The sequence below is a fragment of the Xyrauchen texanus genome, chromosome 2, assembly GCF_025860055.1.
Source record: "Xyrauchen texanus isolate HMW12.3.18 chromosome 2, RBS_HiC_50CHRs, whole genome shotgun sequence".
Lineage (NCBI taxonomy): Eukaryota > Metazoa > Chordata > Actinopteri > Cypriniformes > Catostomidae > Xyrauchen > Xyrauchen texanus.
In genome coordinates this window covers 36,979,006-37,003,795 of record NC_068277.1, presented here as the reverse complement: position 1 = coordinate 37,003,795, position 24,790 = coordinate 36,979,006, and the positions used below count along the sequence as shown (strand labels likewise).

Below are 24,790 nucleotides of genomic sequence, written 5' to 3'. Positions count from 1 at the left end.
CTATATAGAATGAAATCAACATGAAAACTAGTATCAAATATGAAATAACCTACTTTAACCTCTGGAAGTCTTTGCCTTCTCACCCAGAGTCAGTTTCCTCAAGGCTGGTCTTAATTGGTTTATTTCACAGGCTAAAAAAACAAAACATTTGTATGTGGAGGCAGCAGACAACAGGTCATGTACGAATGTGTGAGAAAGATAGAGAGATAGAGGAGACCTCTGCTCATGTTAACCTTTGAGCCTGGTAAATTTAGTGACATAACTCAGTGTAAGAACATTGTAGCATATTGAAGCATTGAAGGCAAGTCTGACTACTACTCATGATTAAGACAACCATCGGCAAGGTACTTACCATTAAGATCTCGCACACACACACTCTTTCTAAAGAAATGTATTTCACATAGCTTGACTAATTTTGTTGTCTTTTGGGTACTTTTTACACTTGCATTGATTTATTCAGTCATTCTTTATTCTCTTTTATTATATATATTTTAAAGATGTTACCAATATGCCATATTTCATGTTTCCTCATGTTGATGTGATGATCATGTTTAATACCTGACAGGAACTGCTGAAAAATGAGAAACTTGTCATCCTCCCCAGAGAAAAATAATGTGGAAGCAGATTCATTTGTAAGTGAAGCATCTCCTGCTTATTTTACTTTCTTTCCATCAAAACATATGTCTTATATACCTCCTATGAGATACATATATAATAAAAGAAAATAAAAATAAATAAATATATATAAATATCTATATCTATATCTATATATATATATATATATATATATATATATATATATATATATATATATATATATATATATATATATATATATATTTCTTTTTTTTATCTCATCTTCCTATTAATCCTTTCAATCTTTCTTCCCCCACCTCATATGGCAGTTTTTCTTTTGTAACCAATATTTGTGTTTCTTCTATAATATGAAATCCCTTTCTCCCTCTGTCTCTCTGTACACACAGAGTCAAAGAAATAAGAGTGATATGTTGACATCAGCATCATCTGAAGCCATGAATGCATTTCCTGAAGGTCCTCCGGTTCTAGATTACAGGGAGCCAGAACCCCCTCCTAAGAATCAAAAGTACAAGGCCAGCTTAAGGACCCTCATCCCATTCCGTTTTGGATTAGGGTAAGGAATTCACCAGCTTCTTTCTCACCATATTATAATAAGATTACTTTAAGTAAAGTCATTTTTATTTGAGTAGTGCTTTCATAATACACATCGTTTCAATGCAGACAAAAACTAAAAGATTGTTCTCATATTTGCTCTCATATTCTTTTTTTGTCAAATGTAATTTTTTTTTACTTGGTACAGCTCACACCCAGTTGATGATGCTGGTTTTTTCTCCTTCACATCATTTGCATGGATGACACCCATGATGTGGAAGCTCTTTAAGAATCGGTTAGATGAGAACTCTCTTTCTATCTCCCCTCATGATGGGGCCCACGTCAATGGAGAGAGGTACAAATCTTAACAATTAGGGATATTCCTAATCATTTCTCTATTTAAATCTTAGCTTAGTTCGGGAAGTCTTAGCAGAAAGAGTAGCTGCAGTGTAGCACTTAGACAACACAAAAGCAATAAACATGGTCACATGTGTTAAAGGGATAGTTCACCCAAAAATGGTTCACCCCCTTATGCCATCCCAGATGTGTATGAATTTCTTTCTTCTGCAGAACACTAACTAAGATTTTTAGAAGAATACCTCAGCTCTGTAGGTCCATACAATGCAAGTGAATGGTGAACAGAACTTTGAAGCTCCAAAAAGCACACAAAGGCAGCATAAAAGCAACCCATAAGACTCCAGTGGTTAAAACCATATCTTAACTTGAGAAGTAATATGATAAGTGTGGGTGAGAAAAAAGGCTTAAATATTGATCTGCTTCTAACCACTGGAGTTGTATGGATTACTTTTATGCTGCCATATGCCCACCATTAACTTGCATTGTATGGACCTACAGTGCTGATATATTCCCCTAAAAATCATTGTTTGTGTTCCGCAGAATAAAGTAATACACATCTGTGATGGCATAAGGGTGAGCAAATGAGATAATTTTTGTAATAAGCATATTTTAAGTTAAAAACATTTCTTTAGTGAACTTTGCATTTGTTGAGGTCTCTTGAATATCTTTCAAATGGAAATATATATATATGTTTTGTTCTTATCAGGTTTCAGAGACTGTGGGAAGAGGAGGTTGCCCGCGTGGGCATAGAAAAGGCATCTCTTGCTGCTGTGGTGATGCGTTTTCAGAGGACAAGATTAATAGTGTCATTTTTGGCCTCCATCTTATTTGCTTTTGCTGTATTTGTTGGTCCGGTATGTTACATGTCTTAGCACTACACATTCATTCATTTAAATAATGATTAAAAGAGTTAGTTCACTCAAAAATGAAAATTATTTAATAATTTACTCACCCTCATGTTGTTCCAAATTAGGGTTGGGTAATAATAATAATATTGATTTTCCAATGCATCACGTTCTTCATTTGAGTGATCATGATATCGATTCCTAAATCCAAAGATAGATCTTTCACTCTATGTGGCAACCCACTGTAATGCAAGTAAATCAATTACATATGCAAGTAATTCAACTAAATCTTACACTATATGACTAAAAATTTAAATAATTAACCACTGGCTGGTAAATGTTCAGATTTAAAAAAAAGAAGATATTAGCGCTGAGATCTTTAAAAGTTTGATTTAACTTGTTCCGTTGTCCAAAGACGAGATCCACGGATCCAAATGTCATTGAATAATCTCTCTTTTAATACCCTTTCTGTTCTTTACAGTCAGATGATGATTAAAACAACAACAACAACAACAACAACAACATTAACATTTTATTAATCACACATGTATGCGCTACAGAATCCATGCATGTGATCTTGTTATATGTGCTCACTGGCTGATGCCAGTACTTTTAAAGAGACCATGCCGATTTAGCTCGTGTTCTACGCATTAGTGTAAATACTTGAAAATAGTACAGATTATGCCATTAAACAATAAACATGTAACAAAAAAACGTATATGGTAAAGATTGAATTTAAACTTTTTCAAAAGATAAAATGTGACCAATTTGATGAAAAACTAATGACAAAATATATATTTTTTAATTAACCATTTTGTATTGTACCAGAAAATGATGCCTTGAAGGTACTTTTATAATTAAGAGAATTAACTGAGAGAAAATTTCAAAATGGACATTGTAACAGAAATGTACCATATGTCAAGTCATTTTTATTTGTATAGCACCTTTCACAACACACACAATTTCAAAGCAGCTTTACAGAAGATCAGGCATTAACAGATGAGAAAACTGTAAAGTCTATAATGTCGATGAATCATCATTGTGTAGCTTGATAAAATACGATTGTTAATCGTGTTTAAAAATAAGTAATTAAATAATAATTGTATTAATAACCCCAGTGAGCAAGCTGAAGGCGACTGTGGCAAGGAACACAAAACTCCATAAGATGTTGGTTAATGGAGAAAAATAACCTTGGGAGAAACCAGACTCACTGTTGTGGCCAGTTCCCCTCTGGCTAATATCATGAATATAATGTGAATATTACTTGTGTATAGTGCAAGCCATGGTTTAAAATTATTAAACTAAGTAAGTTTTAAGGGACAGTGTTTAAACAAAGATTTTGTATGAATTGTAAGATTAATGTCTTTGAAGTTCATCCTGGATTAACTGCAGAAATTCACATAGATGACTTTGCCCTTGTTGGTTGGCAGATGAAGGGATTTGTTGTCAATTAATTGATAGTCTATGTATTCCATTTTAAGAGTGTAGTCCATCATTAGACCGAGGTGATGCAGGCAGAGTTCCCTTTTCAAAAAGCTACACTTCTGATGCTGCGCTGAAAAGCGCTTTGGGAACAGCTTTAGGTGTGACTAGCTGTGAATATGTGTGCAACACGTCAATGAACATTGACCGGAATTTATAGCCTCTGCCGGTGTAATCATTGGATGCACCTGCTGCAGGGCTATAAATAGATGCGTCACAGGTGCGTCGTCAGATTTGTCTTCAGATCACTCTGTGTTTGTGTGCTTCACGAGCCTGTCAGAACTTTCTTTCCTCTGTGAGGAGTTAGAATTTGTTAGGCAGTGCGCAGAAAACCTTTTCTCTTTCTCTTCTTTAAAAAAAAAAAAGAGAGAATGACTGAAAGTCAGAGCAATCAGTTTTGCTTTGTTTGTTTGGGGGAAGAGCATGCTGCTCTCGCGTTGGGCCAGGGCGGGTGCGCGCATTGCGATCTTCTCTCGGTCAAAATGCTTCGCGCTCACCTTGCTTACTTCCGAGAGTTGGCGGCCACACTTCATTCTTGGGGCTCTCGTATGGATCTGGCTGAGGAGTGAGAGATGGATCCGTCCCTTTCGCTCGCTCTCTCTCCAGACCCAGCTGGTCCTTCCCGTGAACTTGAAGCGTGCTCCGGCGCCTCTTCAGTTCATGAGGGGGATCGTGAATCTCTTGAGTCTGTGGACTATGAGTTACCCACCTCCGAGCATTCCGTGTATGATAGTAAATCATCAGAGGAATTACTCGATGTGATTACTCGTGCGGTGGCCTGGCTTCAATTGGACTGGCCAGGCGAAGAAGAGACTTTCTGTCTGGTGGCCAAGGGAAGGGCACACCTCATCAGTCCCTTCCTTTCTTTGATGACCTCCATGTCGAGCTCTCTTGTTCATGGAGGAAACCTTATACTTCCCATGTCCACGTGGGTGCTGAGACACGGGGGTATTTGATGATGCCGCCGGTTGAAGAGACACTTGCAGGTTAGCTCTCGCCGGGTTCGGCATCATCCCTAAGAAGTCCTTCTCTCCCCACTAAGCCATGCAGGACTACCTCCATGCTAGTGGGGAAGGCTTATCAAGCAGCAGGTCAGGCTGGTGCTGCTCTGCACACTATGGCAGTGTTACAGGCATACCAGGCTGATCTGCTGAAGGACCTGAGTGCAGGTACCATGCTCGACGATTAAGCTTTCTCTGAGCTTCGACGAGCCACGGATCTATCTCTCCGTGCGACCAAGCAGACAGCCCGTGCCATTGGCCGGTCTATGTCTGCTTTAGTTTGCACAGAGAGACCCCTATGGCTTAACCTTTCGGGCATCAGAGATACGGACAAAGTTTTCCTCCTTGATGCCCGGTTTTGCCTTCTGGCCTGTTTGGAGATGCTATGAATACAGTTATCTCCAGGTTCCAGGAGGCAAAAAGCCACAAGGAAGCATTTGGGCAGTTTTTTCCTCGCCGCACTTAGGGGGCGGGGCCGTCAGCTACCCAGACCCGCCCGGTCCTGCAAGAAGGGAGGCTCAGAAACAAAGTGCGGCGAGTCGTGCTCCCCCTCGTAAAGACTTGGGACAGGCTCGCCGCCCTCAGCAGCCCCCAAAGCAAGACCTCAGGGGAGTAATTTCTAAGAGGAAGAAACCCTGACGGTCTTGCGCCCAGCCTTGTGGGGGTAGCCCCCCTTGGGACGGGGCACGTGTATCATCCACTTCGGCCCTCCCGGTACCTCCACGAAACCTCTCCATTCCTGCCGCCTCTGGTGTTTCGGGATTTAGAGGCTTCCAACAAAAAGTTGGGTGTACCGTTGCTTCCTGCATTAGTCCAGGACGCGGAACACCCAACATCCCCTCAACAGGAGGTGTCAAAATTAATACCCAGAGCGTGGAAAATTCTGCCAGGTATTTCTATGTGGGTCCTAAGAACAGTAGAAAAAGGCTACAGAATCCCAATTAGCTCGCCACCCTCCGTGTTTCAACGGTGTGGTCTCCACTACCGTAAAACCGGAGCAGGCATGTCTACTGTGGAAAGAACTTCAAAATCTCTTGGTCAAAGGGGCCATAGAACATGTTCCCCTTCCAGAGAGAGAGTCAGGTTATTACAGCAAATACTTCCTGGTTCCCAAGAAGGGTGGGGGGTTGTGTCCGATCTTGGATCTTCGAGGCTTGAATCGCTCAGTCAGGGTGTTCAAGTTCAAGATGCTAACTATCAAGACGGTCGTGTCTCAAATCCAACATCACGATTGGCTGGTCACGATCAATCTCATGGATGCATATTTCCACAAAGGAATTCTGCCACAGCACATGAAGTTCCTGAGGTTCGCTTTTGGGGGCGAAGCCTTCCAGTATCGGGTCCTTCCATTCGGCCTAGCCTTATCACCCCGCACATTCACGAAATGCATGGATGCAGCACTGGCTCCTTTGTGACTCCGGGGCATCCGCATTTTGAATTACATAGACGACTGGCTGGTACTAGCACAGTCTCAAGAACTGGCAGTTCAGCACAGGGATATTGTCTTAGCTCATTTGGTTTCTCTGTGTCTGAGACTCAACGTCAAAAAGAGCATTCTCTCTCCCACTCAGGAAATCACCTATCTGGGGGTTATATGGAATTTGATCACGATGCAGGCACAATTGTCTCCCGCTCGAATCATGTCCATTCAGAACACCCTGAGCAAAGTCAGGCTAGGTCAAGGTTGCACTGTTCGTCAGTATCAACGAATGCTAGGTCTCATCAAAAGTCTGCATCTGCGTCTTCTGCACATGAGACCATTTCAGCTGTGGCTAAAAGCCAGGGGATTTCATTCAAGGGCCAGTCCCCTAAGGCAAATAAGGGTTACGCACCGCACGCTTCGTTCCCTTTCTATATGGTTCAGACCCCAGTTTCTTACCTTGGGTCCCACTCTAGGTGCGTCTTATCATCGCAGGTTGCTAATGACAGACGCCTCCCTGACGGGCTGGGTAGTGGTCTTAAGTGATCATCCAGCTCAAGGGGAATGGGAGGGTCTTCAGCTCGATTGCCACATTAACTGTCTCAAGTTAATGGCTGTATTTCTGGCCCTGAAATACTTCCTCCAGAGGCTGCCATGTCTTGGTGCGGGCAGACAACACATGGGTAGTCTCTTACATAAACCATCAAGGAGGTCTACATTCACGCCAGCTTAACAGAATGGCATGGCAGATTCTCCTTTGGGCCCAGGGCAAGCTCCTCTTAATCAGTGCAGCTTGTATCCCTTGATGCCTTAATGGGAGCAGATTTACTGTCCAGACAGAAAATACAGATGGGGAAGTGGAAACTCCACCCTGAGGTAGTGGAACAAATCTGGTTGAGATTTTACAAGAGCAGAAGTGGACCTCTTCGCCTCCTAACAGACCCCTAACAGATCCCTCTACTTCTCTCTGAGTCACCCATCTCCCCCCTGGGGTCTGGACGCGATGGGACATACATGGACCAGAATGCGCCTGTATGATTTCCCCCCCGGTTTCTCTGCTCCCGGGAGTCTTGGCCAGAGTTCGCCAGCAAGGGTCTTGCCTCTTACTGATAGCGCTGCACTGGCCGAACAGGGTATGGTTCTCGGAGATAATATCTCTCCTCGACGGCTCGCCTTGAGCGATTCCGGACAGGAGGGATCTTTTATCTCAGGCACAGGGGACAAAATTTAAATCCCTTGCCCGAAAAGTGGAACTTTCAAGTTTGGCCCCTGAGGGGTACCAACTGAGGGACACAGGGCTTTCTCCTGAGGTTATGAGACCATTTTAAGTGCAAAGTATCTCTCTACTTGGAAAAATTCTCAGTGAGATTTTACAGGGCAGAAGTGGACCTCTTCGCCTCAACAAACAGCGCAATGTCTCCCCTACTTCTCTCTGAGTCCCAAGGAATGACCAAAGCAATTTTGCACTGGGTGAGGGACGCTACTGCCCTGGCCTACGAGGCGCGAGGTTAAGCTTCGCCAGTAGGTATCAGGGCTCACTCTACCAGAGGGCTCGCCTCCTCTAAAGCCTTGGCTAGAGGTCTCCCTCTGAAGCATGTTTGTGATGCAGCAGGTTGGTCCTCTCCGCACACATTCATCAGTTTTATAATTTGAATATTCCTGCTACTCCGGGCTCTTATGTCCTTGAGTCGACATCTCAAGCTCATGTCTGAGACCTCTCACACTCTTGTGAGCACACTACACAACCGTAGGGGGTCCGGACAGCCACAGTGCGGCGGCGTGGGTATTCTCATTCCCAAAGCGCTTTTCAGCAAAGCATCAGAAGTGTAGCTTTTTGAAAAGGGAATGTCTCGGGTTACTTAAGTGTAACCCTTGTTCCCTGAAAAACGCGGAACAAGATACTGCGCTTTATTGCCGCACTGGGATGCCCCAGGACTGCTCGTCAGACAAAATACCTGACGACGTGCCCGTGAAGCATGTATTTATATCCCTACCACAGGTGCATCCAATGATTACACCGGCAGAGCCTATAAATTCCGGTCAATGTTCATTGACGTGTTGCACACATATTCACAGCTGGTCACACCTAAAGCTGTTCCCAAAGCACTTTTCAGAGCAGCATCTCGCTCCGCTTTTTCAGGGAACAAGGGTTACACTTAAGTAACCCGAGACGATCAGTGAGGTGCATCACAGTTCAACCTGGCCGGTAATTTCGGTGAGGGCTATCCTAAATCCAAGGTTCAGGCAATGGCACATGACGTATCCCATGTCTTATGATTGGAGTTGGCATCGGTTCATCCTCTGAAATCCATTGTAATAGACTGACGTGGTGTTTGGCTGGCACCAGCTGCATTTAGTCATCATCACACAGCGACACGTAGCAGTGGAGTCCTACATGAAGCAGGAATGGAGCTGGATCAAGCTAGTTCTTGTGAGGAGTCCTGAGGTTGAGACAGGGAAACAAATAAAATAATATTAGTATAGATGCCATTCAAATTATTGCAGATTTATAGATCATGGTCACTGTTTCTGGTTCCGGAAAACCAAATTAAAGCAGCCTAATTGTGAGTTGAAGGATAAATTAGGTGTATGCCTGGCTAAATAGTTGAGTCTTTAGTCTAGACTTAAACTGAGTGAGTGTGTCTGCATCTCGAACAGTGTTAGGGAGACTATTCCATAGTTTAGAGATTTGGCAGAATGTATCGATATGTATCGATTTTGAATCTAAACAAATCAAATGTAAACGAGAGCTTGTGAATCCGAATCAATTTGAATCTGGAAATCTGTTTAAAGAAAAAAGATATAAGGCAGAATGACAGTTTCAGTTGCCATTCACTTAATTTATTGAATAAAGATGCAGAGGAAGTAAATGATGACTGGTACCTTTATGCTCCACACACAGAAGAAAGTCATACGGGTTTGGAGCAAGTTAATTATAATGCAATTTTCAAATATTCCTGTAGTGTTCATTATAATAATGTAGAATGTTTTGTTATCTGTGTTGCCCAGTGCATCAATTCTCACAATAATGTATTTGGTTCAACTATTTTTTGGTCATCTGCACATCATAAATCTGTTGTTTGAATGTTATGTTTATGTTTAGTTTGTGCCTTCCAGTCTATTCTAGTGTATGAAATCCTGAACTATGCAGAGAAGCCAGGTTCATCCCCAGAGTTGCATGGTGTGGGTCTGTGTGTGGCCCTGTTCATCTCAGAGTTCAGCAAGGCATTTTTTGCATCACTCCTGTGGGCCGTGAACTTACGTACTGCTATCAGAGTGAAGGGAGCATTCTCCATGCTTGCTTTCATGAAAATCATCTCTCTCAGGACACTCACCAGCATCAGTGTAGGAGAGGTAGGCTATTGATTGTTGTTTGATTCATAAATCTTTATTGATACTTTTTTTGTCTGTTGCATCTATCTAACTGGTTTATTAATAGGGGATTATTATTTATTTACATTAGTTAAGCAATCATTTAACTTATACTTAAGTATATTTATACAGGTATTACTTCATACAAATGTATAATCTATTTAAATATGTAAAATACTTTTAATACTGGTTTTCATGAAATATTGTGTTCATTATTTTTATGCTCTGTTTCTCACTGTTGTAGACAATAAACGTGTTGACTAGTGATGGGTATCGATTGTTCGAGGCGGTCATGTATGGAACATTTCTGCTCTGTGTTCCTGTGCTGCTGCTTATATGTATCATATATGCCTGCATTATTCTGGGATATACAGCACTTGTTGGAATCGTGGTCTACCTGATCTTCATACCTATACAGGTGTGCTGATCTTTTCTCTATTGTGTAATGTCTTTTTGAGATCTGCATTTGACTTTTAGTTCTCCCAATAACGTTTTGTAGATGTTGGCTTGCTACAGTAATATGAAACACATTTTCCTTGCTTGTCTGTATGTGTGTGTTGTAGTTCTCAGTTGCTAGACTGATTGGTCGGTTTAGAAGGCAGGCCGTATCTGTGACAGACAAACGTGTTCGCACAATGAATGAGGTTCTGACCTGCATCAAGCTCATTAAGATGTACGCGTGGGAGGAATCCTTTGAGAAATCAATCACAGGTTGCCTGTTCTATCTATCTATCTATCTATCTATCTATCTATCTATCTATCTATCTATCTATCTATCTATCTATCTATCTATCTATCTATCTATCTATCTATCTATCTATCTAGCTATCTATCTAGCTATCTATCTATCTATCTATAAATCTGTCTGTCTGTCTGTCTGTCTGTCTGTCTGTCTGTCTGTCTGTCCGTCCGTCCGTCCGTCCATCTGTCTGTCTGTGAGATGTTGGATAACTCTCTCTCGTTCTTTCCTTATTTTCTTTGACTAGATATCAGGAAAAGTGAAAAGTCACTGTTACAGAAGGCAGGTTATGTTCAAAGTTTAAACTCTTCCTTAACAACGATAGTTCCCACACTAGCAACCATCCTCACCTTCATTGTGCACACAGCACTGAAACTGCCTCTTGAACCTTCTACTGTGAGTGCAATAAACGAAATAAACACAAATACACTTATTCTGATAAATGTACATATGTAAATGTAAATATGAATATTTCAAATGTGATTACTCACAGTATTTATACATTGATCACTTGATTGTTTCTTTAATGAATCTGAACACTATGTTAAAAACTTTTTGTCCTATTGCCTACTGTTAATGCTTGTCTCCAGTTGCCATTCCTGATAACATGTAAACTATCATTGTAGATAAGAGAGTATTTACAATGACCAACTTATCTTGCTCTGACCAACTTATTGTCTCCCCACAGGCCTACACTATCATAGCTGTATTTAACTGCATGAGGATGTCTATGGGTTTGTTGCCATTCTCTGTTAAAGCTGTGGCTGAGGCTAAAGTGGCTCTTGCTAGACTGAAGGTTGGACACACAATTTCACTTGTTTCTCTTTGTCTGTCAAAAACAATGTCTATTATCTCTCATTAATACCTAAATCAAGGACAAAAAGCTTTCTTCTATTTCCTCCCTTTTCCCATAAATGTATACCTATTTCCCCTTTCACCTGCTGTAATCAGGAGGTACTATAGGGTACTTAAGATGATATTAACATTGTTTATATGAATGACCTGCAAAGATACGTTTGTGGTGTTATTGCCAGCTTGTACAAGACCACAACATACTGTAAAGGGGCGTCACACACAAGAGAAAATTATTTTCAGAGAAATTCAAATTATTTTACACATTACAAAGTTGATACTCTGACACTGTCTGTCAAATACTCGTCTTTTTCTTTAAATGAAATATTTCCCAATTTCCTCAATAACAGTATAATTCAGCAGAACATTTAGTACTATGTTAATGCTTGTGTCCCTACAGAAACTTCTCTTGGTACAGAGCCCAGACAGTTATCTTACCCAAAATAAGAATATGGATTCAGCACTGATCATGGAAAAGGCCTCATTTGCCTGGAGCAAAGATGACTCTCAAAGTGCCACACACACATCAGACAACAAACCATCACTAAGAAACATCAACTTTACTCTTCCAAAGGTATGTGTATATTTGACTGGAAATCCTTACTTATTGTGTTATGAATATGTTAACATTTGGGCTGATATAACAGTTATGTACTTTATAAATATTCAGCGTATCAGTGTTTACTGGCACTTTAACATTAACTGGACTTTTGTTTTCATTTATAGGGAAATCTGCTTGGGGTGTGTGGTAATGTTGGAAGTGGAAAAACCTCACTGATATCAAGTATTCTAGAGCAGGTGCAGTGCCAGTCTTGTGTTTATGTGTGTTCAAGAGTGTAAAAAGGTCACTGATCACATAATACCTATCTCCGAACATACAGCTCATGATGTAATAATGTGAGACTGACATTTCAATGGTTTATTCCTGCAGATGCATCTTCTAAGTGGGTCTGTGTCAGCTAATGGAACATTGGCTTATGTTTCCCAGCAAGCCTGGATATTCCATGGGACTGTAAGGGAGAATATCTTAATGGGAGAACCATTTGATCAAATCAGGTACAACACACATACAAATGTATATAGAAAGAGAGAATCGTGGCTAACATATACTCACTGAGCACTTTATTAGAAATGTCTATACAACTAATACTTCATGCAATTATCTAATCAGCCAGTCGTGTTGCAGCAGTGCAATGCATAAAATCATGCAGATATGGGTCAGGAGCTTCAGAATGGGAAAAATATAATCTCATTGATTTTGACCTTGGCATAATTGTTGGTTCCAGATTGGCTGGTTTGAGTATTTCTGTAACTGTTGATCTTCTGGGATTTTCACACACAACAGTCTCTAGAGTTTACTCAGAATGGTGCCAAAACAAACAACATAAAATGAACGGCAGTTCTGCAGACCGAAACACCTTGTTGAGGAGAAAGATCAACAGAGAATGGCTCTGTTTCGAGCTGACAGAAAGGCTACAGTAACTCAGATAACCACTCTGTACAATTGTAGTAAGCAGCATCTCAGAATGCACAACACATTGAACCTTGAGGCAGATGGGCTACAACAGCAGAAGACCACGTCGAACTTTATTAGAACCATAGTATTTCTAGTTAATGCTCAGTGAGTGTATATAATGTATATAAATAGCAAAATGGCAAAGAAAGCAGCTGTCATCTGTACAGTAAGACAATTAGTTAAATTTACGATCACAAACTTGAAGCGCTGTTGTCAGAGCATTAGTCGGTTTTTACTATGGATGGGAGAGTCATGTTGAAATTTAACAAAGTAGTGATCAGAGACATGTAAAGGTGTAACAAGAATATTTGAGGTGGTACAGTTACGTGTAAAAATTAGGTCCAGCTGAGATCCATAAGATATAGATGACTTTGAAGCCAAAGCTTAGACACAGGTCACGTGGTTATCCTTTCAATTGGATGGATCTCTGTGTCTATTCTAGGAACTTCAATTAAAGGGACGAACTAGTGTATGCAGACACCTCCATCTCCTCCTCTGCAATCCTCACTGATGCCCAGGAAAACTTTCCATGCAATAACTATATTTATTGCTCTCATTTCATTAAATGTAAATCCTTCACACATCCGCACACTTCCAAAAGAGTAAAATTAGGCCATTGATTACCTATAAAACTACACGTTATATATAAATAATATGCCCATTTTCTCTGTTATATATTTGCCAAACAAAATGTGCATTATGTACTAGAATCATTTGAGCACATGAGTGCCATCAGGAGACTAGATCACACATTCACACTCTTTTTCATTACTTTGAATCTGCTAAATATTCCCCTTCAAATTTGAAGTTCTTGGGCATTGAGAGGGTCCTTCCTCATAGGAGAGGTGGTGATCGAGACAAGACATTATTACAAAGAGAGGTTTTTTGGATTCATTAGTCCCCAAGGTCATGAGTGAGGAGATGGATCTTGCCTAGGAGATGTTTTTTTTCTGTACTTTTGTGTTGAAATTTCTGTAATTGATCTCTATAACTTCCTCTGGATCAAGCTCAGCTGGTCTCAATCTGTAATCGTGTTTTTATAAAAGGGATGAGTTGTTGTGTGGACAGCACCTGTTGTGGATTTTGGATAACAATTATAGTGTACAGACCTGTTCTTGTTCTAAGAAGAACTGCTGTATGGTCATTTGTTTTATTTTTATTGAATGTGATTGTTTTTATGGGTACATTTCGGGCTCTGGTCACAGTCTCAGTAGCTTTATAGTGGGTGTAAAATTCTTGTTGTACATTGATCCTTTCTGAAATAAATTGCAGTATCTGTGCTTGTTGTGTTTTAGATATGACAGAGTTATTCACACCTGCTCCCTGAAACCTGACCTGGCAATACTTCCTTATGGAGATCAGACAGAGGTCTGTTTCCGTATTTTGACCCACATACCGTTCTCTGGTTCTATCTTAATAATAGTGGATAGAATTGAACCAATGCATAAAATTAAGGAATAAAGCTATACAGTACAGACTATATTTAATATGTTTTTTTTTCTGTGTTTTTAGATCGGAGAGCGAGGTATAAATCTTTCAGGTGGTCAGAAGCAGAGGGTTAGTTTAGCCAGGGCAGTGTATTCCAACAGAGACATCCTCCTTTTGGACGATCCCCTGTCTGCTGTCGATGCCCACGTTGGGAAGCACATATTTGAAGAATGCATCAAGAAAGAGCTGAAGGGCAAATCAGTCATTTTGGTTACTCATCAGCTGCAGGTAATTCACTTTAACATTACTTCATTCTGTCCTATTTGTTGTATCTATATAATTTATTTAGTATAAAATCAAATACTGTTGGTACTTGAGCAGTCTCTCAAACTTGTGCCAAATGTCCTCAAGGTACCAGGAGCTGAAAGCTCCAGGGAGATTCCAGAAAGGGGTTTCTTTGTTGTAAAGGGAATTTTCTATCCAAGATTAAGGTGCTGGAGTTGTATAGAGTTGTACATTAAGTTAATATTTAGCCAGTTTGCTGGAAGAACACATGACAAAATTTTAATGAGAGTGAGCAGTAATGATCCAACAGTATAACCAAAACACATTTAAAATACATAATCTACTCACCTTCATTTTGTTCCAAACCTGTATGTGGAACTCATTGCATATATTTTCATACAATAAAGGTTTAAGGTGACTGAGGCTATCAGTCCTAAAAAACATTTAGCCTTACATGTCTTGTTCCAAGAAAGAATGTCATATGAGCTTATAACAACACGAGGATGAGTAAATGATAACAACACTTTAATTTTTAGGCTATCCCTTTAATGTATAACCCTCCTCAAGTAGGAGAAAGGGTTGTCTAAGCCTGCCTCACTGTGGTTGGTTGTATAATGGGAAATCAAATGATCTTTCACATATTTTTACAAAATTCATATTCACCTTTTACTGACTCACATTCACACAAAATGTTTTCGTAATTGTTTCAGTCAGTGTGACTCAGCACTGCTGCCTTTATAGCATCTTCTAATGTGTAACTCTCAATACAGATCTTAAAGCTATAGCTTTTCACTCATGATTTCCTTTTTGTGTGCTCATCTCCTTTGCTCTGTTTGCAGTATTTAGAGTTTTGTGATGAGGTGTTGCTGTTGGAGAATGGGGAGATACAGGAGGCAGGGACTCACAGTGATTTGATGACAACTAAGGGCCGCTACGCTCAGCTCATTAGCAACATTCAACTGGAACAGAACAACGTAACCAATCTGACATAATCCTCTAGATTAATTTGTGTTAGATAAAAATGAAAACAATGAAGTCAGCTAAGTGTCTCTGAATTTCCTCTGAATTTCCACTTTTGTATAAAAAGGAAAAGACGCAGGACAATTCCACAAAGCATAGTGAACTCAATGACACTAAACAGGCCGATCCAGATGATCCCAATGTCAATGGAATCGATAACCCAGGTTAGAGATTACATTTTATTAACAAGAGGACTATAAACACCCCTAGTTTTTTTTATTGTTGTCTGTATCATTCTAATTTTCAACCTCAAAGTCCGTGGAGAATATTTAGTTAAAAAAAGTACAATTTTATGATATTTTTTAATGAAATTGAAATACTTAAATCAAAATTTGAAATCAAATGAAATTTGAAATACTATTATACATTCACCCCAACATCTAATAAATACCACATATTAAATGTTATGATCATATTTATGATATATTTATAAGCATTTCCAAACTCTGATTTGTGCACTTTCTTGCATGACATCTGCTAAGACACTAAAGAAATGTACTGTATCAATGTCTTTCTGTTTCTCTTTCTAGCTTTTGATATGTCTGATGAAAAACAGGAAACAAAGGATTTATCCAAAGTCTCTAAAGAAACTAAAGGTAATGTAGATGAATGATAGATTAATCTTCTAGACAATATGATTTTGGAAATTATATTGCATAATGTTTCAATTTGACTGTGTTCGTGTGTTTCAGGGAGGAAGGATCAATTAGTAACCCGGGAAGTGTCCCTTGAAGGTTCAGTTACATGGAGAACTTACCATCGATATTGCAAAGCTGCTGGAGGTTTTTCCCCCTTTTTCCCTCTCTCTTCATCTCTCTCTCTCTGTATAATATAAATACTATAACACTATTTCTCTTTCTCTCCATCTCTGTAGGGTATTTACTATTGTTAGTTGTTGTGCTGCTCTTCACTCTTCTTGTGGGGTCCACTGCTTTCAGCAATTGGTGGCTCAGTTACTGGTTAGACCAGGGATCAGGGGTAAATATATTCACAAATACCCATCTAATCATCAAACTCATCAAGATCTTATCGTCTTTTAAAATGTACATATTGATAAAAGCTGCATTCACCTTGTTATACTAATTTGAACAACTCTTTTTTTCCCTTTGTTTTTTTTTGTAGCTGAACAGTTCTAATTCATCAAACAATGGTAATATCTCAGAAAATCCAGACCTGCCATTCTATCAAATGATTTATGGCATTATTATTGTTGCCATGGTAGTACTGAGTGTTGCCAAGGGCTACTCCTTCACTAAAGTCACTCTTCACGCCTCTTCCAAACTCCATGACACTATGTTCAAACGGGTAAGAAATATTACACTTTTGATTTGGGGAACCTTGTGATTAACGGTTAATGTTACAGAATTTGTTTAGTAATGGAATGTAAGCATTATGCTAAGTTTGTTCAGTAAAATGAGAACAGAGAGCATTTTGGTACCATATGACTATACTTTTCATCAGATCCTTGGTAGCCCAATGAGTTTTTTTGACACAACTCCAACTGGCCGCATGGTGAACCGCTTCAGTAAAGACCAAGACGAGGTTGATGCAGTTTTGCCATTTAACATGGAGAACTTCTTGCAGTTCTGTTTGATCGTCACTTTCACCCTCCTCACCGTCTGCATAGTATTCCCATACCTCCTGATTGCTGTGGTAGTTCTCGCAGTCATCTTTGGCACAATCCTATAGTGAGACACAAACATTGCACCTTGACATCACAAGATATTTAAATTAGAATGGAAACATCACAATCACAACACTAACAATTTTCACACATTATTTAGGGTTCCTACTGTTTATTTCAATCAATGCCTTGCAACTAGACAGATTGCCAAACAAGATGAATGTTTGAATGCTCTGTACAAACTGATTTTTGAGTGTTTTGTCTTTTCTGTAGTATTTTCCAGAGGAGCATTCGACATATGAAGAGGATGGAGAATGTGAGTCGCTCTCCCTGGATCTCTCTCACCACCTCCACCATACAGGGAATCAGCACCATCCATGCCTATGACAAAAGACAGCAGTACATAGAAGAGTAAGATGTTACTGACTAAATTTGGAACTCAGAAAGATATACAAGGCAAAACAAAATGCTATGGTACTTGTAAACTGAACACAAAACAATTATCATATTAAAATCATGAATCATGTGCCAGAATGAGAGTAATAAGTTTTTACAGTTGGTTACATACTACATATACTATTACACACACACACACACACACACACACACACACACACATATATATATATATATATATATATATATATATATATATATATATATATATATATATGTATAAATATATGTATAAATATAGTTTTAGGGCCTAAACCTTTTGAACAGCACTGTATCTTCAGTATTCTTCAGTATGAAATAATGGTACAAATAAAGAATATTGCTGTCTAATTTATTTTATTTGACTGTTTTGAACATAAATGTAACAATTTGGAAAACAATATCGTAAAATTGGCACCAAGTTTTGCAAATGGTTGAGTTTGAGCAGGAATCATTACATTAATTTTTAAAGATGTGGTCATGCATTTTGAATCAAAGCATTGACAAGATGAAAACTGTAATTATCCAGACTATAGTTATATCACATTCCTCATACCAGATTTTTATTTTCATTTTACCTTACTTGCATCTACATCTATTAATTTCTCAGACACTCAGTAAAAAGTAGAAAATAGTAGTAATTTGAAACAAAAAATTGCCTGAAAGTTATAAAAGTTTTAAAAGCTTGAATGTTTACATTTTAAGATAGCTAGATAGACAGATTTAAATAATGAATTGAACGCATGTAAAACTGACACAATAACATCATACACTTTGGTGTGTTTCAAATCACAGATTTAAGATTCTGAGTGATACCAACTCAAACCATTTCCTGTTGTTTAATTGCGGGACTCGCTGGCTCTCATTTTGGTTAGACTTCCTGTCGGCTACTATTACTCTAATGGTGGCACTCTTCGTAGTGCTCAGCCCCAATGACACCATAAACCCTTCTCTGAAGGGCCTGGCCTTGTCTTACACAATTCAGGTAACTCCAAACTAAACTCAAACTATAGTGTAACAACTGATTCAGCTGGATAGCTGAGTGCTTTTTCTGTTTTTATGCAATTGCAGTTGACTGGAATGCTTCAGTTTGTGGTGAGATTATCCACTGAGGTGGAGGCAAAGTTTACCAGTGTAGAGAGACTGCTGGAGTACATTACGGTAAGATACAGACATATAGCCTACTCACAAACATACATTTGGTTTACCTCAGGGGTATCATTCATTCATTTACAGTTTAGCCAGTTCAGATAATACCCTGAAATTCAATGCAGTGTTAATCTTGGGTTTGGGATTTTCTTTAATGAATATAGTAACCCTGTTACTACTACATGCTTGTGTGCTTTAGAGTTGTGTATCAGAGGGTCCACGGAGTGTCAAAGATGTTCACCTTCCCGCTGGCTGGCCACAGGAGGGCACTATAACCTTTAAAAAATATAGCATGAGCTACAGAGAGAACACACCCATAGTCCTCAATAAACTCAACATAAGTATTCAACCACGTGAAAAACTTGGCATCGTGGGACGCACTGGCTCTGGTGAGAGAGAACTTATAATATTGTATTCAATGATTAACCACAAGGTCTTAAGCTTAAGCACTAATATTACATTTTTTAAATAAATTCCTCTTTCTTGTGTTTCTCTGAAATGGTTGTTGACCTCATAAAAAATGCATTAAGGAGCTGATGTACAATAAGATATGCAGATGTATTATGTTATTCCAGAAATTTCTCTCAATCTCTGATTTAGGAAAGTCCTCTCTGGGTGTTGCATTGTTCCGCTTGGCAGAGCCAGCTGAGGGCACTATTTTGATAGATGATGTGGACATCAGCAAATTAGGGCTGAAAGATCTTCGCAGCCAACTCTCTGTCATACCACAGGATCCGGTGCTCTTCATCGGCACTGTCAGGTGACTGTCACACTTCCACCCATTATGCCATGATGACTGATTCAGAAAATGTTCTGAATTCAGTTCACTTTTCCAGTTTTATTCTCACTAAATTAAAGGGTTATTTCACCCAAAAATGAAAATTCTCACATGATTTACTCACCCTCATGCCATTACAGTGTGTGACTTTCTTTCTTCTGCAGAACACAAACTGATATTTTTAGAAGAATATTTAAGCTCTGTAGGTCCTCACAATGCAAGTGAATGGTTACCAACATTTTGAAGCTCCAAAACGCTAATAAAGACAGCATAAAAGTAATCCACAAGACTCCAGAGGTTTAATCCATTTAATTAAACAAATTTTTAACAATACATTTTGACATCAGCAGTCTCCTTGGAATTATGATTTCACGCTTGATTACACTTTATATATATATATATAAAGTGTATATATATATATATATATATATATATATATATATATATATATATATATATATATATATATATATATATAATGGGATTATTAGGAATGGATAGAGGCCAATGAGCATATGTGCAGACAGTGCCTTTTTAAAGTATAGCGTCCCCGTCACTATGCTGGGCAATTAGGATGCACACAGACCGCAGAGTGAGCACCCTTGCTGGCCTCACAAATTCCTCTTCTTGCAGCAACCATATTTTTCCAATGGAGGTCTCCCATCTGGGTACTAGCTAGGCTCGTTCTTGCTTGGCTTCAGTGGGTAACCATTTTGTTTGTGTGTTTACTGTATATAGGTATAACCTGGACCCTTTTAACAACTACAAAGATGAGGAGCTCTGGCTTGCTTTGGAAAAAACCTACATGAAGGACACGGTAAAGACAAATTTTAGCCCTGTATGCAACGGGTGTGGTTTTGTATGGTCTGGATTTGTGATGCTTCAAGTAAAAGCTTCCATAGAACTTGGGTCAGAGGAGTTATGCTGTTACTCTGGCCCGTGGTAGCATAAAAAGACTATTTTGAAATAATAACAGAATAATATGAAGGGGATTCTTGAGCTAGGGTCAAACCTTTTCGACCTGTGAAGTAAATGACCCAGTAAATAAATCTGGTCCTTTCCACACCTCTCTTTCTCTCTGTTAGATTGCTAAACTGCCTGAGAAGTTGGACTCCCCAGTAGTGGAGAATGGAGAGAATTTCTCTGTTGGAGAAAGGCAGCTCATGTGCATGGCCAGAGCTCTGCTGCGCAATTCAAAAGTAAGAACAAAATCGCGAACTCAGATTCACTCAGAAATATTCCCTGCTCAATAACTGTGTCTGTGTATGAGTAGATCATTTTGTTGGATGAGGCGACAGCATCTATAGACTCAGAGACTGACAGCATGATCCAGCACACCATCAGAGAGGCTTTCCAGCACTGCACCATGCTGACAATTGCCCACAGAATAAACACTGTATTAGAGAGTGACAGGATACTTGTCATGGACCAGGGCAAGGTAAGCGCATATGCAGTCTTCTCATACTAAATAAATCGAGACTTTTAAAAATGCACAGATAATACTGTACTTTATATTTTTATTTAGTATACGATGACTACCCAACTAAATAGAACTGTTTAATAAAATAACCATAGAGCCATTAATTAAGCTTATTGTAAAGTAAGCATTCATATACAGTAACTATTCAGCAAAATTACTTTTTGCTGTGTTTTATAAAGTAAGAATCTTCATAAAGATTCAGAGCGTCTCTCAATCTCACTCTCTCTCTTACGCTTACTCTCAGGCAGTTGAATATGATCGGCCACAGGACCTGATGCAGAGGCCGAACTCTTTATTTGCATCACTTCTAGAAGCGGCCAATCACGTAAACACGTAAAACACACAAAGAGATGCTCACACACCCATATAGGCTGTTGCTGCAGAATTTGATAGATTTATTCTGGAAGTGGTTTACCAAATCTATATGTACATCACATCACTCTAGAGGATGTTTGTAGGAATAGCCCATTGCAACTCTGCTTTTCAACAATACGTTTCCACACTGTTCATGGTTTTGCATATTTTAAATGTGCTTTACATTATTATGGTAATTTCTGTAAGATTCGGAGGTCTCTGCACATTTTCATTAATGTTTTACATTATTACATTTGACATTAACTTCATATGCAGTTTATCAATCTATGAAGCTCAACTTCTAGACACAAGCTTTAAATGCTCATTTAGTTCTCATATTTTCATCAAATGTATATATTTAACATATTTATTTGATTTTTATATGTATTTGAATACAAAGTATATGTTAAATGAAATGATGATTTTAACTAATATCGAAGAAAAATAAATACACTAATTAAGCCTGGTGTCTTCTGTGCTTTTATTGAACTTTTTAGTGTAGCATTGTTGTATTGTTGTGGCGACAAGCCTCCGTGTGTTGGTTCTGCAATTTAATTTGAATCATTTTGCTTCTACGAATGTTCTAGTCTGTCAACATTTTCATGATTCTCACCATGCACACTGGGTGTCTCTCTCACCTCATAGCAGAGCTTATTGGGCCGTGGTTGCATCAGTGGAGACACTAACTGATGAAATGTGTTGAAATTTCAGCATCAGCATGCATCTAACACTGATGAGGGAATGAGGGAATTATTTGAGCTCGGTAAGAGAGTGTGAAAGTGAAAACCATTAATCTGATATCAGTGAATTTCTTTTTACGTTCTGTGCCCAATATTCCTCAGCACAACATTCGCAGTGTTTTCATGCACCCATACGTAACGCACATTTTTAACACACTGAGACACTTTTTTATATTTAGCAGTGTATTATATATTTGTATTTTGAGCAGTGGTAGTTCACTTGTAACAACTTTGACAGATATAGTTAATAAGACCATATTTAGACCCATATACCACATAAGACACACAGTACACAGATATAAATTGAAGTCTAGTTTGTGATTGCAATGCCATCCTGTTGTACTAAGTTGTCATCAGGTAAAAAGAATGAAGCAATCTCTTCACTTCCTAACGCAGACTTTTCCCGTAAAGAGGCTATCGTGTTTCATTACAGCATTAGTCATCATTTACTATATAGCTGGAGATTTACTCACCTGTGAACAAACTGAACTCTAAGAACATAGGAATGTACACAGAGACTACCATTCATTGCCAGTACCTGTGTCAGTATTCTATGAGTCATCAAGTCAAATATACTTTGTTATATGGCCAAATAATTACTTCTCTTGGACCTTTAAAATTCAATTAAAACATTACTGATTGATTACTACCTCATGGAATAAAAATACAAGGAAAACCTTTATTTATGTTTGTGCACAGAATTTACTCTGTGGGGTAAACTTTGAGTTGTCTTGTACCCACAAGGGGACAGTATTGTCTGAGAAAGTGGAAAAATTCAGAGAAAACACTGAGTACAAGTAACTTGGCATAGAAACAAGCATACTGTAAGATTCATATGTAATATACCTATATTTGCACCAGAGAAGTGGTCATTTGGTGTTATGAGAGACAATATGGGACAATATGATCATCAGTCTGAATGCCAATTCATGCAAACGATCTACAGTAAAACAAATGCAGATTTAATTTAGGTCACTTTTGCATTCAGTTGGTAGTTTGAAAGAACAATAAATCACTGACAAATGTGAACTCTATTCTTAGCCTTGTATAACAGTTGGCCATAACTAGTTCTTTCCTAACACTGTTGGAACAATGTGCTTGTAATAGTCCCGAAAGCTTTGCACCCAGACTAGAGAGTGATCGCAATATAATTGTTTTCCCTTTTGGGGAGTTTGGCCATGCTGTGTTAGCAGAGGAAGTCTTCAATCATTGCAGTACAAAGAAGAATCATTATACTAACTCTCAGTGTGTTTGTGGAGTTATATTGTGGCCTGTCAGATTTTACTTAATGGAGGTTAAAATATCTGTACTGCTTATATAATAATATTGACAAATACAATATTACAGTTCATCATCATACAATATTATGATTTTCATCATCAGATTTTTTTGTTCACAATGGAATACTGTAGGACATCATGGGCTCTTCTGAATTCTGGCATCATGTGTAGATTAAGCAAGAGAACTAAGAGTGATGGTTCAAAAGGACAGTGATATTAAGTTGTGCTTTAACTTACAGCAATGAGTCGTTTCAGTCAAGTACATAAATCTTTTTACTGCATCCAATGAAACAGATGATAATGTTTCTAAGTTAGTCTACAGCTGCACAATCAAACTTTTTGTAACTTAAACAGGCTTCTGACCCCAGTCCAGAAAAAATGACAACAAATAAAATCCGATATACTTCATATGAAATCGAAGAACGAACAGATATGACGAAATTTAGAACAAAATCTGGCCAAAAATAAGTTGTTTTTGCATTTATTTCTGTGGTTTTTAACAGCTCGCCTTCGCAAACCTTTAGGCAATCTTCAAACCGGCTGCTAAACACCTTAAGCTGATTTTACATGACACGATTTTAGGCCTGATTTTCACTCGTCGACAGATTTGTGGAGATCGCCGACAAAAGCCCAAAATCGTAGGCAAATCAGAGCTCTCTCCCGTGAACGATGATCGCAATGTATGAATTATCAAAGACGCGATCTGAGAGAAGCACCGACACGTCGCCGATGTCAACAAGATATCTAGCAAGTTCAATATCTGGACCCGTCTGTGATTCCAAATCGCGCAATGTGAAATGTGTTTTGACTGAAAACAACTGCAGCATTGTCCTACAAGAAAAGTTTCAGTGGGAGGAGTCCTGATGTACCTGCAACAGAACATCAACTTACATGTCTGCGGTATCAAGAAAGTCTCATTGGACCGAAGAAATGCAGGGAAAATTAGTGGAATATTGGCAGGAGCACCAGATTTTATGTTTCATCTGAACTGTACCACAAACACGTGGAGTAAGAGAAGTCAGATAAGCAAATAGGTATTTTTCAACTGGAGGTACTTTTTCATATTATAACCAATAAAATATATGATGCCTTTACACATTATGTAAAGGCAATTAAAAACATACACATCATATTCTGAAATGCATTACACATGATGCATTTGTTTTCGTATCTTGTATCACTTCTCGCGTGTACTCTGTTGTGAAACATAATTTAGAGTCCAGGCTGAGTTGTCGGGGATTCATCAATAGTGAAATATTTTGTAATGTGTTCACCCCTGTCACCGATTCCTCCTGTAATTTTAAAACTCTACGACTTCCATGACAGACAGTTGTGTAATATGTCTTTGAAAGTCGTGTAATGTGTAGGGGACATTACTGCCATTGGTCCACGTTGTCGGTAGGTGTGATTTGAAGCTCTACCTACTACTTTGTTTACAGTGTTCAGTCAGTATTCCACGTGAACACACCGGCACCATGCATTAGTGAGCTGGTTCACATTTACCT

General features: G+C 38.8%; 1 protein-coding gene across 1 annotated transcript; it reads left to right on the top strand.

Annotated features, from left to right (window-relative positions):
* Positions 1-579: 579 nt before the first annotated feature.
* Positions 580-21,566, top strand: abcc12 (ATP-binding cassette, sub-family C (CFTR/MRP), member 12). Its single transcript, XM_052090764.1, has 30 exons — positions 580-632; positions 984-1,150; positions 1,337-1,483; positions 2,192-2,339; positions 9,351-9,587; positions 9,850-10,023; positions 10,169-10,316; positions 10,592-10,740; positions 11,033-11,140; positions 11,597-11,770; positions 11,923-11,994; positions 12,128-12,252; positions 14,008-14,080; positions 14,225-14,428; positions 15,265-15,399; positions 15,513-15,609; positions 15,976-16,041; positions 16,138-16,227; positions 16,320-16,423; positions 16,568-16,750; positions 16,907-17,133; positions 17,343-17,480; positions 18,300-18,489; positions 18,576-18,665; positions 18,853-19,042; positions 19,254-19,413; positions 20,170-20,248; positions 20,517-20,630; positions 20,705-20,869; positions 21,156-21,566. Exons 2-30 carry the CDS (start codon positions 1,005-1,007, stop codon positions 21,246-21,248), a joined length of 4,026 nt encoding a protein of 1,341 aa, XP_051946724.1. The 5' UTR covers positions 580-632; positions 984-1,004; the 3' UTR covers positions 21,249-21,566.
* Positions 21,567-24,790: the final 3,224 nt, after the last annotated feature.